The following is a 14,768-nucleotide window of genomic DNA, read 5'->3' as shown; positions in this document are numbered from 1 at the left end:
TGTGTGTACATATTGTGTGTATGCCGTGTGTAGTACATACCCCTGTGTGTACATATTGTGTGTATGCCGTGTGTAGTACATACCCCTGTGTGTACATATTGTGTGTATGCCGTGTGTAGTACATACCCCTGTGTGTACATATTGTGTGTATGCCCTGTGTAGTACATGCCCGTGTGTGTACATATTGTGTGTATGCTGTGTGTAGTACATGCCCCTGTGTGGTACATATTGTGTGTATGCCGTGTGTAGTACATGCCCCTGTGTGGTACATATTGTGTGTATGCCCTGTGTAGTACATGCCCCTGTGTGGTACATATTGTGTGTATGCCGTGTGTAGTACATGCCCCTGTGTGGTACATATTGTGTGTATGCCCTGTGTAGTACATGCCCCTGTGTGTACATATTGTGTGTATGCCATGTGTAGTACATGCCCCTGTGTGGTACATATTGTGTGTATGCCGTGTGTAGTACATGCCCCTGTGTGGTACATATTGTGTGTATGCCGTGTGTAGTACATGCCCCTGTGTGGTACATATTGTGTGTATGCCGTGTGTAGTACATGCCCCTGTGTGGTACATATTGTGTGTATGCCCGTGTGTGTACATATTGTGTGTATGCTGTGTGTAGTACATGCCCCTGTGTGGTACATATTGTGTGTATGCTGTGTGTAGTACATGCCCCTGTGTGGTACATATTGTGTGTATGCCGTGTGTAGTACATGCCCCTGTGTGGTACATATTGTGTGTATGCCCTGTGCAGTACATGCCCCTGTGTGGTACATATTGTGTGTATGCCCTGTGTAGTACATGCCCCTGTGTGGTACATATTGTGTGTATGCCCTCTGTAGTACATGCCCCTGTGTGGTACATATTGTGTGTATGCCGTGTGTAGTACATGCCCCTGTGTGGTACATATTGTGTGTATGCCCTGTGTAGTACATGCCCCTGTGTGGTACATATTATGTGTATGCCCTGTGTAGTACATGCCCGTGTGTGTACATATTGTGTGTATGCCGTGTGTAGTACATGCCCCTGTGTGGTACATATTGTGTGTATGCCCTGTGTAGTACATGCCCGTGTGTGTACATATTGTGTGTATGCCCTGTGTAGTACATGCCCCTGTGTGGTACATATTGTGTGTATGCCCTGTGTAGTACATGCCCGTGTGTGTACATATTGTGTGTATGCCGTGTGTAGTACATGCCCCTGTGTGGTACATATTGTGTGTATGCCCTGTGTAGTACATGCCCCTGTGTGGTACATATTGTGTGTATGCCCTGTGTAGTACATGCCCCTGTGTGGTACATATTGTGTGTATGCCGTGTGTAGTACATGCCCCTGTGTGGTACATATTGTGTGTATGCCGTGTGTAGTACATGCCCCTGTGTGGTACATATTGTGTGTATGCCGTGTGTAGTACATGCCCCTGTGTGGTACATATTGTGTGTATGCCCTGTGTAGTACATGCCCCTGTGTGGTACATATTGTGTATGCCCTGTGTAGTACACGCCCCTGTGTGGTACATATTGTGTGTATGCCCTGTGTAGTACATGCCCCTGTGTGGTACATATTGTGTGTATGCCGTGTGTAGTACATGCCCCTGTGTGGTACATATTGTGTGTATGCCGTGTGTAGTACATGCCCCTGTGTGGTACATATTGTGTGTATGCCGTGTGTAGTACATGCCCGTGTGTGGTACATATTGTGTGTATGCCGTGTGTAGTACATGCCCCTGTGTGGTACATATTGTGTGTATGCCCTGTGTAGTACATGCCCGTGTGTGGTACATATTGTGTGTATGCCGTGTGTAGTACATGCCCGTGTGTGGTACATATTGTGTGTATGCCGTGTGTAGTACATGCCCCTGTGTGGTACATATTGTGTGTATGCCGTGTGTAGTACATGCCCCTGTGTGGTACATATTGTGTGTATGCCGTGTGTAGTACATGCCCCTGTGTGGTACATATTGTGTGTATGCCGTGTGTAGTACATGCCCGTGTGTGGTACATATTGTGTGTATGCCGTGTGTAGTACATGCCCGTGTGTGGTACATATTGTGTGTATGCCGTGTGTAGTACATGCCCCTGTGTGGTACATATTGTGTGTATGCCGTGTGTAGTACATGCCCCTGTGTGGTACATATTGTGTGTATGCCCTGTGTAGTACACGCCCCTGTGTGGTACATATTGTGTGTATGCCCTGTGTAGTACATGCCCGTGTGTGGTACATATTGTGTGTATGCCGTGTGTAGTACATGCCCGTGTGTGGTACATATTGTGTGTATGCCGTGTGTAGTACATGCCCCTGTGTGGTACATATTGTGTGTATGCCGTGTGTAGTACATGCCCCTGTGTGGTACATATTGTGTGTATGCCGTGTGTAGTACATGCCCCTGTGTGGTACATATTGTGTGTATGCCCTGTGTAGTACATGCCCGTGTGTGGTACATATTGTGTGTATGCCGTGTGTAGTACATGCCCGTGTGTGGTACATATTGTGTGTATGCCGTGTGTAGTACATGCCCCTGTGTGGTACATATTGTGTGTATGCCCTGTGTAGTACACGCCCCTGTGTGGTACATATTGTGTGTATGCCCTGTGTAGTACATGCCCCTGTGTGGTACATATTGTGTGTATGCCCTGTGTAGTACATGCCCCTGTGTGGTACATATTGTGTGTATGCCCTGTGTAGTACACGCCCGTGTGGCAGCCGCCCGTGCTTTGTGCCCGTCTCTCCTCGGCTGCTCCTGTCACTTTGTGTATGGAGAGGAATGTCGCGCCTGCGCAGTTCAGCCTCCCTCCGCACTCTCAGCTGGGTACAGGGAGAGGAGCGGCCGGAACTTCATTGGTGAGTGGCCGGTGTGGAGTCTGCATCTCCCGCACATCGTCCTCACTCGCACACAGCGGTCCGGGGGCTGCTCTTGACCTGCTGCCGGGATGTACAGCTGAGCTGCGGCTGTCACTGCTGAGCGCCCGGGGACGTTCGTGGCTCCGAGATCCCGGCGCTCGGAAGTTCAGCGCTCCCCGGGGAATAAGAGGAGCTGTCTGGGCATGGAGCTCCTGCCTCGCCCGGCTGCCCCACACCCGTCCGGGTGAGATCGGTGAGAGTTTGATCACTTTGTGTCACCTGCAGATCCATCAGCATTGTATGTGTATTTGTGTGTGCAGTACAACCCCCATTGTGTCTGTGGGAGCACGGGACGCACTAGTGCTAGTACATGGAGGGGGATTATGGGATGTGTGTTGGGGTCTTGTGCTGGGCACACTGGGCATACAGATGGTTGCGGAGCGCCCCTACCATCTATGGGACTCACTGCGAGGATGCATTGGACCACTAAGTGTTAATACTCGTCCCCTGAGCCCACCGTGCTGTGTGCAGCCTGGGGGTCTCTGGTCTGGGTGCTGGCAGATGCCAGTGTGCCTGGCTGTCCTGGGGGCTGTTACATTTAGGGTCAGGCCTGTGACCCTTGTGCCCGGCGGCCGCTCAGACCCTCGTGTCATTATCCCCCAGCATCTGCTTCATCTCCGGGATTGGGACCGGTCTCAGCCGCTGATTATACCGTTGTGTCTACCATCAAATTACGCAACAGTTTAAAAGCCAATGTGCTGTCCTAGATGTGAGTGACCCGATTTAGGGTGGAGGAGCGGGCTTTACAGCGAAATGTTCTGCTTAGTGGTTTGCTTTGGAAGCCCTCCGTACCCCGGACACACCTGGAGCACATACACCTGGCAGAACATGTGGACTTCATTTCTCTGATCTGCTCCAGCAAGAAGTCACAATGAGAACTGTGAATCTGAGGATGCGGGCTGTGTGCCCACAGTACAGGAATCCGTGCCACTGGCCAAAAAGCCTGGACCTTCCCATGGCCATCGGCAAATGGCGGTTCTTGTAGTCCTAACATGGGTCATGTTGGCATCATCAGACCTAGGCTGATGCAGATGTGAGTGATTTATAGAGACATTCATGTCCGGCTGTCTGCACAGAGACCTAGGATGTGGGTGAGGGTGGCGACCTCCAGAAGATATAGTGCTGGAGGCTCTGCTCCGCACCAGATGATTGGAGATGTTTGAGGGTGGTAGATGTCTTAGATTCCTGCCCTGGTTGTTTTGGTGCCAAAAGTAAAGGCTCGTTCAGATGTCAGAGATTTTTCTTCTACGCAGAAATACTGACTGATTCCATCGGTGTTTTAGACCAGATTTTCATTGGTGTTTGACCAGTGTCAGATTTTACCATCACACAGGGTTTTTTTTGTGTATGAGAAGTTTTCTGAAGCTTTTCTCATCTAACAAACCTGAAGATCAGACGGCAGATCTCATGAGTGCTGTCTGATTTTAACAGCCACACACATACTTGCATTGTCGAGTTTGGACCGTGAGTCGAATCCAAATTGGATATATCTCCGTGTTTCGTGCAGCTTGAAAAAATATTTGCGTACGTGAACAGTCCCATAGACTATAATAGGTACTAGCTGTATCCGAGAAATGCTGACATCCAAATGAGCCCTAGGGCTGTGTTCACATGTTGCTGTTTTTTTTGGTTGTTTATTTTTTTTTTATGAAAATTTTAAGCTGCGTTTTATAGTACCAGCAAAAGCTGAGATTTCTTTAATCTCATGCACACACATTGTTTTCTTTCCTGACTGAATTGGAAAACTGCTGTTTATGAAAATTGCAGCATCTCAATTCTTTCAGCGCTTTTTCACCCATAGAAAGCAATGAGTAAGTGTAAAAAACTCATATCTGGTTTTGCTGCATTTTTAGTGAAAAAAAGAAGGTACAGCAGTATGTGAAACACTTATTTTTGTGATTATTTTTTTATTTGATTTTTTTTCCTTAAGTTTAAGCCATAATGTCTTGGTCTCATCACCTGAGAATGGTAGTTTAGGATTAGTACAGTTTAATTAAATTAGAGATGTGTTAGTAAAGAAAGTAAATATTGGCTGACCAAGGTGTGAAATTGAACAATACCTGATCAACTCAAGGGCCGACCAAAGTGTGAAAGTAAACAGTATCCTACAAACTCAATGCACTGCCAATGTCTTAGGTAAACTATTCCTGACCAATTCACCTCCCCCCGCTGTTACATTTGGAATTGTGCATTTTTTTCATGAACTCGTATGAACTTTTTTGTTCAAAATAGTCACTATTTTTTCAAATGTAAAAATCTTTTTCCACTAAATAATTTGATCAAATTGCTCTTTTACCCAAAAATGGTTTTATGTCCAGGTGCATCTCACTAAATTAGAATATCATCAAAAAGTTTAATTTATTTCAGTTCTTCAATACAAAAAGTGAAACTCATATTATATAGTGTCATTACAAACAAAGTGATCTATTTCAAGTGGTTTTTTGTGTTAATGTTGATGATTATGGCTTACATCCAATGAAAACACAAAAGTCATTATCTCAGTAAATTAAAAAAACACCTGTAAAGGCTTCCTAAGCGTTTAAAAAGGTCCCTTAGTCTGTTTCAGTAGGCTCCACAATCATGGGGAAGACTGCTGACTTGACAGATGTCCAGAAGGCAGTCACTGACACACTCCACAAGGTCCCAGAGTTGCAATTTTCATTTGGAAATCAAGATCCCAGAGTTTGGTGGAAGAGTGGAGAGGCCACAATTCAAGCTGCTTGAGGTCTAGTGTGAAGTTTCCACAATCAGTGATGGTTTGGGGAGCCATGTCATCTGCTGGTGTAGGTCCACTGTGTTTTATCAAGACCAAAGTCAGCGCAGCCGTCTACCAGGAAATTTTAGAGCACTTCATGCTTCCCTCTGCCGACAAGCTTTTTGGAGATGGAAATGTCATTCTCCAGCAGGACTTGGCCCCTGTCCACACTGCCAAAAGTACCAATACCTGGTTTACAAACAACAGTATCACTGTGCTTGATTGGCCAGCAAACTCGCCTGACCTTAACCCCATAGAGAATCTATGGAGTATTGTCAAGAGGAAGATGAGAGACACCAGACCCAACAATGCAGACGAGCTGAAGGCTTCTATCAAAGCAACCTGGGCTTCCATAACATCTCAGCAGTGCCACAGGCTGATCGCCTCCATGCCACGCCGCATTGATGCAGTAATTGATGCAAAAGGAGCCCCGACCAAGTATTGAGTGCATTTACTGAACATACATTTCAGATTTTAATAACATTTTTAAGCTGTTGTTATAAAGTATTCTAATTTACTGAGATAATGACTTTTGTGTTTTCATTGGCTGTAAGCCATAATCCTTAACATTAACAGAAATAAACACTTGAAATAGATCACTCTCTTTGTAATGACTCTATATAATATACGAGTTTCACTTTTTGTATTGAAGAACTGAAATAAATTAACTTTTTGATGATATTCTAATTTAGTGAGATGCACCTGTATGTTTTGCATTGGTGACCTGTGTTCATGCTTCTGTGGTGGAAGCAAAGCTGAATTTTGGGATCCTGAAAGTGCAGCAAAACCTGCTTTTTGTAAGCAGCTTCTTTACTGCCAAGAGAGTAGGTTTTGCCTGCGAAAAAAACGCAACATGTGAACATAGTCAAAGGCTGGTAAATGTTATGTCACTGCCTTAGGCTACATCCACATCTGAATTTGGACTTGTATTTTTAGGAAAAGACCAACAGAATTAATGTCCCAAACAAGTTTCTTTTATACCTGATGCAAATGGCAGCAGAGGGACCGCACTGATTATTATGGGGTCTGTCTGGGTTCCGTTATGTGTCAGTTTTTAGAGTGGAAGTAAAAGTGCAACGTGCAGCACTTTTCTTTCTTTCCTGAAAAATGGACAAGTAATGAAACTCAGAGAAAGCCCATAGTAGTCATTGGGATCACTCTGCTTCTGTTTGCACCAGTTACACAACGGATCTGTTTTGGACGTTCTTTGTTCCTAAAAATGCAACAAACAGAATTGCCGATCCGGTGTGATTGCAGCCGTAGGGCATAGTCACACTCAGCAGACTTGTTTCATACATTTCTGAGACTAATAAACCCCGTTCCACATGTGATCAGGGTTACTTCTGGAGCATGTACATGCATTTCTGCAGTTGCCATGAAAGGGACAGATTGGGTGTGTTGACATTATTTTTTTCCAGACTGTCAAAAATATCTGTTTCTCAATTGTAAGATGCTTCAGGAATCGCTGCATTTCTCTGGCATTTTGTTCTCCTGAAGCATTTTTGATAGCATTTACACAAGCGTTTTTAGCTAAAGTTTATAGCATTGTTTGGCTGGTAACGTATTCACATGATGCTGTTTTTTTTTTTTTTTTTTTCTGTTATAGAATTTTAAATTTTCACCGTGTTAAAGGGGTTTTCTGAATTTGGAATACCCTCGTTCCCTTGCACAGTTTGTGTTAACAAAATTAAGTGTCATTACTTGCCCTCTTTCACCTCTTTTGAAGGAAATCTGTCACCAGGTTTTGCTACCTAATCTAAGAGGTGGATAATGTAGAGACGGAGACCCTGATTCCAATAATGTCACTCACAGGGCTGCTATTGTAGTTTCAATAAAATCAGTGTTTTATCAGCAGGAGATTATCACTACAGGACTTGGTTTCTAGTGCCATATAGTCCTCCTGCTCTGTGTAACCCGCCCCCACCACTAACTGGCAGCTGTCTGCCTATGCACAGTGCATACAGAAAGCTGCCAATCAGTGGTGTGAGTGGGGTTATACAGAGCTCAGCATTCAGAGAACTGCTAGATCTGCAGCCTATAAAACAGGGATTTTATCTTAATTGCAGCAAGCAGCCTAGAATATGTTCGTTTGGCCACCGTTATTTCATAAGATTGTAAAAAATCGTCAGACATTAGGGAAATATTCGTCCTCTCCAGACGTTATATTTCCTTTTTGTAGCTGCCCAAATATAAGAAATGCTGTAGGCATTAGAAGGTTATAAATGCAGCTGCATTATGGCTTCCTTTTGCACTGAGCTGTAATAGGGCTGTTGTATGTGTGTTTTTTGGGTTTATTTGGAGCGTATTAGGATCTGCCATAAAGATGTGCCATGCACCGTCTATTGTTCCACCAGGCGTTTTTCAAAAACTTAAGTGGAGAAAAGAAAATGCTCTAAAGACTGAACATATGAAAAGCAAATAGGGGTTAACATTGAAATCAATAGGAAGAGTATTTCAAGCAATGACTAAGGATGGCGGTCCGAAACGCGTTTGCTTGTAAATTGTGGGTTTTTGGACTTGCAACTTTTTAATTTTACTTTCAATAAAATTATTTTTATGAATTTCTCTTCCTTCAGAGTATTTGCAGTATTTCAGAAACCACTCAAAAGAACGAACATATGCATTTCTGTGTAAAAATGACTCGCTGTGCAGATGTTCAGGCTTTTCCCCGTCTTTTAACCGGTTCAGATTTCTAAAAACACGTAACGGTGAAAAGTGACCTTTCCATTCTTCTGGTGGTTTCCATTTGGAAGACACTCAGTACTTTACAATACAAGCCAATGGGAAAGCTCAAAAGATGCTGGGATGTTTTGCCATGATTTTTGCTTATAGATGAATAAATTGTATGCCAGGAGAGGCATCATATTAGGTTAGGTTCCCAGCAAAGAGGGTCGCCTTTTCGTTGGCTATTGGGCATACATGAATTGGCCAATTTATGCGCTAAGTATCTTCATTTTTAACTTCTTTTCTATAGCAGTAATGCAGTTCCAATTTCATATATTCAATGTTTGCATACTACACTGGTGTAATGTGATTTTTGTTGCTTGTTTATTGGATTTGTTTTGTACAATTTGTAATTGATGTTATAGGGGTTTAATTAGAAATTATTTTGATGCAGTTCCCCAGTATTTAAAAATGATGACTCCACAATACAACTTGCTACTGATTAAGGGGACTTTGTAAAGGATAGCCAGACAGTGGAAATTCCATGTTTTGGATGGATAAATACTTTGTTCACATCTGCAGCAGATAGCTTCTTTTTCATCTTTTATTAAAATGGTAGCCTCCTTGGCCAGAACCTTAGACTTCCTTACTGGTCTATAGGGTTTGTCTATGCTGGTGGCTTTGGTCGTTTAACAGACGATCCTATATAATAAGCTTTATATAGTCTGTATGACATGACACAATGACAGGGGTGTCTCTAGGCCTGGGCATATAGCAGCGTTGGCTCCCTCAGGGGATACAAAGGTTCCTATATGATGAGCTTTATGTAATATGTGTGTATAAGCAGTGAACAACCAATAATAAGACTTGAATAATTAGTAATTGCAAGGCTACCCGGTGTGGTGAAGAAGTGGCCGCACTGACAAAGCCAAACATCATATGGACAATCCCACTGTACTGGTGCTTTGTTGGTGCGCAGTCTGGCATGCTTGGAAATAAGTATGAACTAACAGACCTGTGGGTGAATATAGAGGACAAAAGTAATGTAACAACACCTAGTGGTAGAGAGGTGCTATTACCTCAAGCTTCATGTCAATAACGCTCGAATTATAGGCTATAATAGTAAAATGTATTTATTTTACTCGCTTATATAGCGCCATTAATTCCATAGACATTTACAGACCTTATCGGCACTGTCCCCATTGGGGCTCACAATCTAAGTTCCCTATCAGTATGTCTTTGGAGTCCTTCACGGAGCAAATGATTTTTTCCTATCGGTGTTATCAAATATACTGAATATATACAGCAAATATTTACTGATGGCATCTGATGCCATTTTGCTAAGTGTGAACAGCACTTCACTTGTGTTGGCTTTTCAGCTATCAATGTTTTTAGCTTGTTGTGCACAGTGTAGCCCTCTAGGGGGCATGTGTGTTCAGCCTTACCCGTGTTATGACAGTTGGAATAACAATGTGGTAGTGACACTTATCTGTCGGCTTTGCTTTTCTCTGTTTGTGAACCTGTATCGCTCTTGTGTGACTTTTCTCATTTGTTTTGTCACTTTATTCTAAAAGAACATTTCTTTCAGTTTCAGGCAACCTGCGTTCTCTCAGCTTTCGGCACATCTCTCCTGCCATCGTAAGAGGCGCCTAGGCAGAGATGACAGCCACAGCTGCCCAAAAGTGCCTGAAAAACGATAAGGTGGATGAAGCGCAAGCTTTGGCCCGGAGCTGTGCTGGACGACCGGATTTCAAGCCCTGTGACGGACTATCCATCTGTGCGACCCACAGCCATGGCAAGTGCTTCAGACTCCATTGGTGCTGTCACTTAGGCTGGTGCCACTGTAAGTGCACATTTCTTTACTCTACTTTTCAGGATGTGATGTTCTTGTCTGAAACTTAGAGTATATGGTGTTTTTTTTCCTCATCTGTGTAAAACAACCGTAAAATTGTGCATCAAATACGGAAATGGACAAAATAATGTCAATATTAGGGGGCCAGTAAAGTAATCTAGGAGCCCGTCTGGCTTGTTTTTAATGGTTTGGCAACTTTCATAGACATCAGATTAACAAAATAACTTTTACGATTGTCTGAAACATGCCCACTTTTGGGTACGGAAGCCCCTTAATGGTCCAGCTTTCTGTTGTTTCTGCAATCATGATGCTTATATAAAGTATTTCCATAAACTTGTATCAAATATATCTGGTTGTTCACAACTAATAGAATTGTGTGCAGGTGCTGCTATTAGGGTGCGAACGTGTAGAAAATCTGTACAGTAAAAATCCTGAAATGAAAGACTCCCGGTTATCTCATTACTGATAAATATACTATTACAGAATAATTGTTAAGCCCCCTACTGACGTCGGCCAAACCCTCTGATAGTCTTGTGTATGGGGACCCCCAACAGTTGATTGTCGGGGAGAGTTAAGGATTTTCAGACTGACCACCGGCAGACATATCTGGTAGCGGCTCTCTCATACAGAGCACAGGAGCACTCCGCCAAATGAGCACTCCAATGTATGGCAGGGTCAGGCGAGTTCACCCGCCCGCCTAACCATCCAGCTGTCTGTAGTGTATGTGGGGCCTTGAGCCCCCATACACGTTAGATTAATGATGGCCGAACCTATCAATGGGTTCATCCGACACGCTAATGTGTAAGGGGGCGCCATACACAGCCATCTCCTGTGTATGGGAGAGAAGGGCAAGATGGCTGCAGGCTAGACGACTGATCAAATCCATATAATGTGTATTCTCAGCCAGGTCTGCTTTCATGTCTACCTGGTTTAATGCTAGAGAAACAAGTTTTCAGGACCTCATCATTCACAAAGTGTCCCTGTCTTCCCTCTTGGACTACAAGTTGGGGGAAAGAGAATTTATTATCTCTAGGGTGTGAATAAAGTCCTATCTGTGGGAAGCATAATTATGGCCTGCAGATCCTGTACCAGACAGTTTAATTGTGCTGCTATACAATAAGCTAGTGCAATATAATTAGGCATAATGGAAGTACATATTGGTTGTCGCTATTTTAAAAATGTCAGCAGGATTTTGCTGTTTTATCTGAGAGCAGCATAATATAGGGCAAGTGACCCTGATTCCAGGGAGGTGTCACTTATTACCATGTGTGCTGTAGTTTCAATACAATCAGTGTTTTATCAGCAGGAGATTATCACTGCCTGACTAGGTCTCATGTGCACTGCAGTCCAGTGAATCTGTAACCCCGCCCACCACCACTGATTGGCAGCAAGCTTTCAATCAGTGGTGTGGGCGGGGTAATACACAGCTCAGCATTCAGAGCACTGTTACATGTACAGCAGATAAAAGAGAGATTCTAGCAAAACTGCGGCAAGCAGCCCTGTAAGTGACACATTGCTGGATTCAAACTCTTACCCTATTTTATGCTGCTCTCATATTACGTACCAAAAATCTGCTGACAGATTATTATTTATAACTATAGCGCCATTTATTCCATGGCACTTTACATATGAGAAGGGGTATACATAATAAAAACAAGTACAATAATCTTAGACCATGTAAGACATTGACCGGTACAGGAGGACCCTGCCCTCGAGGGCTCACAATCTACAGATTCCCTTTAACTACAATACCAGAGCAGTGAGACATTGTAACTGTGTTGTGTGTTTTTAGTATGATTTGCACTTGGAGCTGTTCTTGTCACCATTATTCTTAGCGGAGTATATACACACCAGCATAGCAATATAATATAGGCAGTATCAGTTGATAATTGCTTGCGGTCAGTAAATAAAAACATTATTTATATCCAGAGGCTGAAAACTCAGAGTTGGCGGCTTAGTACATTGTAGGGAATGTTTTGCGGACTCCAGGCTGATACATTGCACCTACGCTGTTACACAGTAACAAACACACAGGATGGGACGGAGATTTGTTCTGGTTTTCAACTGCTGCAGTGTAAAATCTGACTTGTGTTATGTATCCGGTATGAGAAATCATGATGTCAGTGTGAACAGGGCTGTACAATCGTCTGTGGATTATCTCTGTTGCTCTCCCTCATACACGTGTAGTCTGTTTGGTTGAGAGGGCCTGTGTTTTTAATGGGGAAAGGAGCGTTAGCTGCTGTCACACCTCTGCTTCCCCTTCTAGGTCCTGGCCACCAAAGGCTGGTGTTCCGAAAACAGCTGAGTGTAGTGGCACCGCACTAACACCCATAGAGATGAAGGTGAATTAATGCTCAGGAGTTGCCTAGCTTGCTCTGCTAGGCTGTTCCTGTAACTCCCATTCACTTCTTTGTGAGTTAAAGGAGTTATCCGGGACGATTTTATTTTTTTTACTGTGGGCCTAAGAAGTAACCGGCAGGTAGTTGGTAACTACCTACCTGTTTTGCCCACTGCCGATTTTTGACTCCTCAGAGCAGTCACAGAGCGCTCCTGCTCCGATTCTGCTGCTTCCGTTAATGTCATGTCGACAGAGCAGCTGCTTCTCTTCAGGGCTGCTCTGTTGATGGAGCGTGACTGCCGATGTCATACTGATTGATAGCCGCCTCCCCACTGCATAACTGCAGGGAGCTGCCTATCAGTCAGGATGATGGCGGTAGTCATGCCATCAGCAGAGCAGCTCTTTCTCTTTCGGGTTGGTCTGTTGACATGAAGCAGGAGCAGTCCAAAACGGCTCTGAGCCGGCGCTGGGTTTTAGGACCGGCAGATATCAGATCTTAAACCCATAGTAAAAAAAAAAAAAAAAAAAAAAAACCAATTGCATTATTCTGTTTTTGTAACCCTGTCTCTGGTGGCCGGGACATCGAAACATCAGTTGCATCTTGGCCATCAGGTTTTCGCTGTCTAATCTGAGAACCGCATGATGCAGGGGCAGAGACCCTGATTCCAGTGATGTCACTTACTAAGCTACTTGCTGTAGTTTAGATTATCATGAGAGGACTAGTAAATCTGTTGCCATGTAGTTCTCCATACTCATAACTGCTATATAACCCTGCCCCTACCACTGATTGGCTGCTTTCTGCCTATACTCAGACAGCAGCCAATAAGTGGTGTGGGCCAGATTATACTGAGCTCAGCATTTAGAGAACTGCTAGATCTGCAGCCGATAAGTGATTTTATCAAAACTGCAGCAAGCAGCCCAGTAAATGACACATCGCTGAAATCAGGGTCTCTGCGCCTACATCATGCTGCTCTCAGATGGGGTAGCAAAAGCCTGGTAAAAGATTCTCTTTAAAGACAGAGATGTGGATAAACCTTTAAATGCTATAAGACATAAATTGCATCACCGCTCTTTATACGTGTTCTATGTGACAAGTAACATAAAATGTCCTATTTGTTCTCTGTGTATGTGTATCATATTGGGGTACCACATATCCCCCCCATACATGTATAATGATGCTGCTTATGGGATATCCAGATCTTTACCAAATCACTGGTAAAACGTTTGTATGTATGTACACGTGTGTGTGTGTATATATGGAAACCAAAATATCTGAATTCTGCAGTAATAAAGGATTGCAGCGGAGGCTGTGCTATTCTGTAGTGATCAGGACTCCCACGCTACATATGGCTTACTGTTCAGTGCTGAGTGACAGGCGTGCCATATGTGCCCAGTTTCCAGAACAGCGAGGAAACACTGGGCGCATTACCAGAATCAATGCTTTAGTTTCGTGCAGATATCCTGTATTTTACAGCTATCTTTTAGAAGAGAAGGGTTAACCCAGGACAGGCAGATTCTACACCCCTATGAGAGCTTAAGTTCCCACGGTTAATAGGCTTTACAGATCAGGGCAGTTTTAGGTTTAATGGGGGTGAAAAACGTGTAAAATGTTGTATATTTATGGTCTTTATTTTTCACTTCTTCCTGACAGTGCTGTGATAGCCCATTGTTATGTCGTCCTGCCTGCCATGTTAGCCAGCATTGGCTCTCAAGTGTTTATTTCTGTAATGCTGGAGGGTTATTACGAGTGGGTTAACATAAATGGGTGGGCGCCAGGAAATTCCAGAGATGACAGAAAATCTTTAGCTGAAACAAATGGATTCTATTAGTCTCTCCCAGGATCCATCCATTTGCAGCTCTTAATGCTGCTTGTTACAAGATCGTGTTTTCCTAATGAACTTACTGGAAGAAGATGCTGAACGTGTGTAATTTAGCCTCGCCGCGTTCTTGAAAGTCCAGTATCGCCGCGGACTAATAATGGAGGCATCCCTACCTTTCTGTCATTTTTTAAAAGCCGATTTATAAATGAGGCATTAAAAGCATCTTTATCATGTGCTAGGCTGTGTTCTCTAAAAATGGAAACCACAACACATTTCTTTTACACTGTTTTAATATAGTATTTAAAGGGAATCTGTCACCAGGTTTTTGCTACCTCATCTGAGAGCATAATGTGGGAAAAAGAGAACCTGATTCCAGCGATGTGTCACTTAGTTTACTGGGTGCAGCAATTGTGATACCCTCAGTGTTTTTAGA

The 14,768-nt window shown here is 43.6% G+C and overlaps 1 protein-coding gene across 2 annotated transcripts in view; it reads left to right on the top strand.

The window, feature by feature from the left end:
* Positions 1–2,750: 2,750 nt before the first annotated feature.
* CUNH3orf70 (chromosome unknown C3orf70 homolog) overlaps positions 2,751–14,768 on the top strand; it is a 132,104-nt gene continuing 120,086 nt past the window's right edge. The window contains exons 1-2 of one of the 2 annotated variants that reach the window (XM_073646519.1): positions 2,751–2,846; positions 9,914–10,168. In XM_073646519.1, coding sequence (XP_073502620.1) covers positions 9,985–10,168 — 184 coding nt within the window. In that variant the 5' untranslated portion in view covers positions 2,751–2,846; positions 9,914–9,984. Of the gene's footprint in view, positions 3,100–9,913; positions 10,169–14,768 lie in introns of both variants that reach the window. The other variant, XM_073646518.1, reaches the window with a different exon arrangement.

The sequence above is a fragment of the Phyllobates terribilis genome, unplaced genomic scaffold (genome assembly GCF_046119375.1).
Source record: "Phyllobates terribilis strain yellow unplaced genomic scaffold, ASM4611937v1 Scaffold_9__5_contigs__length_417890890, whole genome shotgun sequence".
NCBI classification, from domain to species: Eukaryota; Metazoa; Chordata; class Amphibia; order Anura; family Dendrobatidae; genus Phyllobates; species Phyllobates terribilis.
This window is presented reverse-complemented; position numbering and strand designations above follow the sequence as displayed.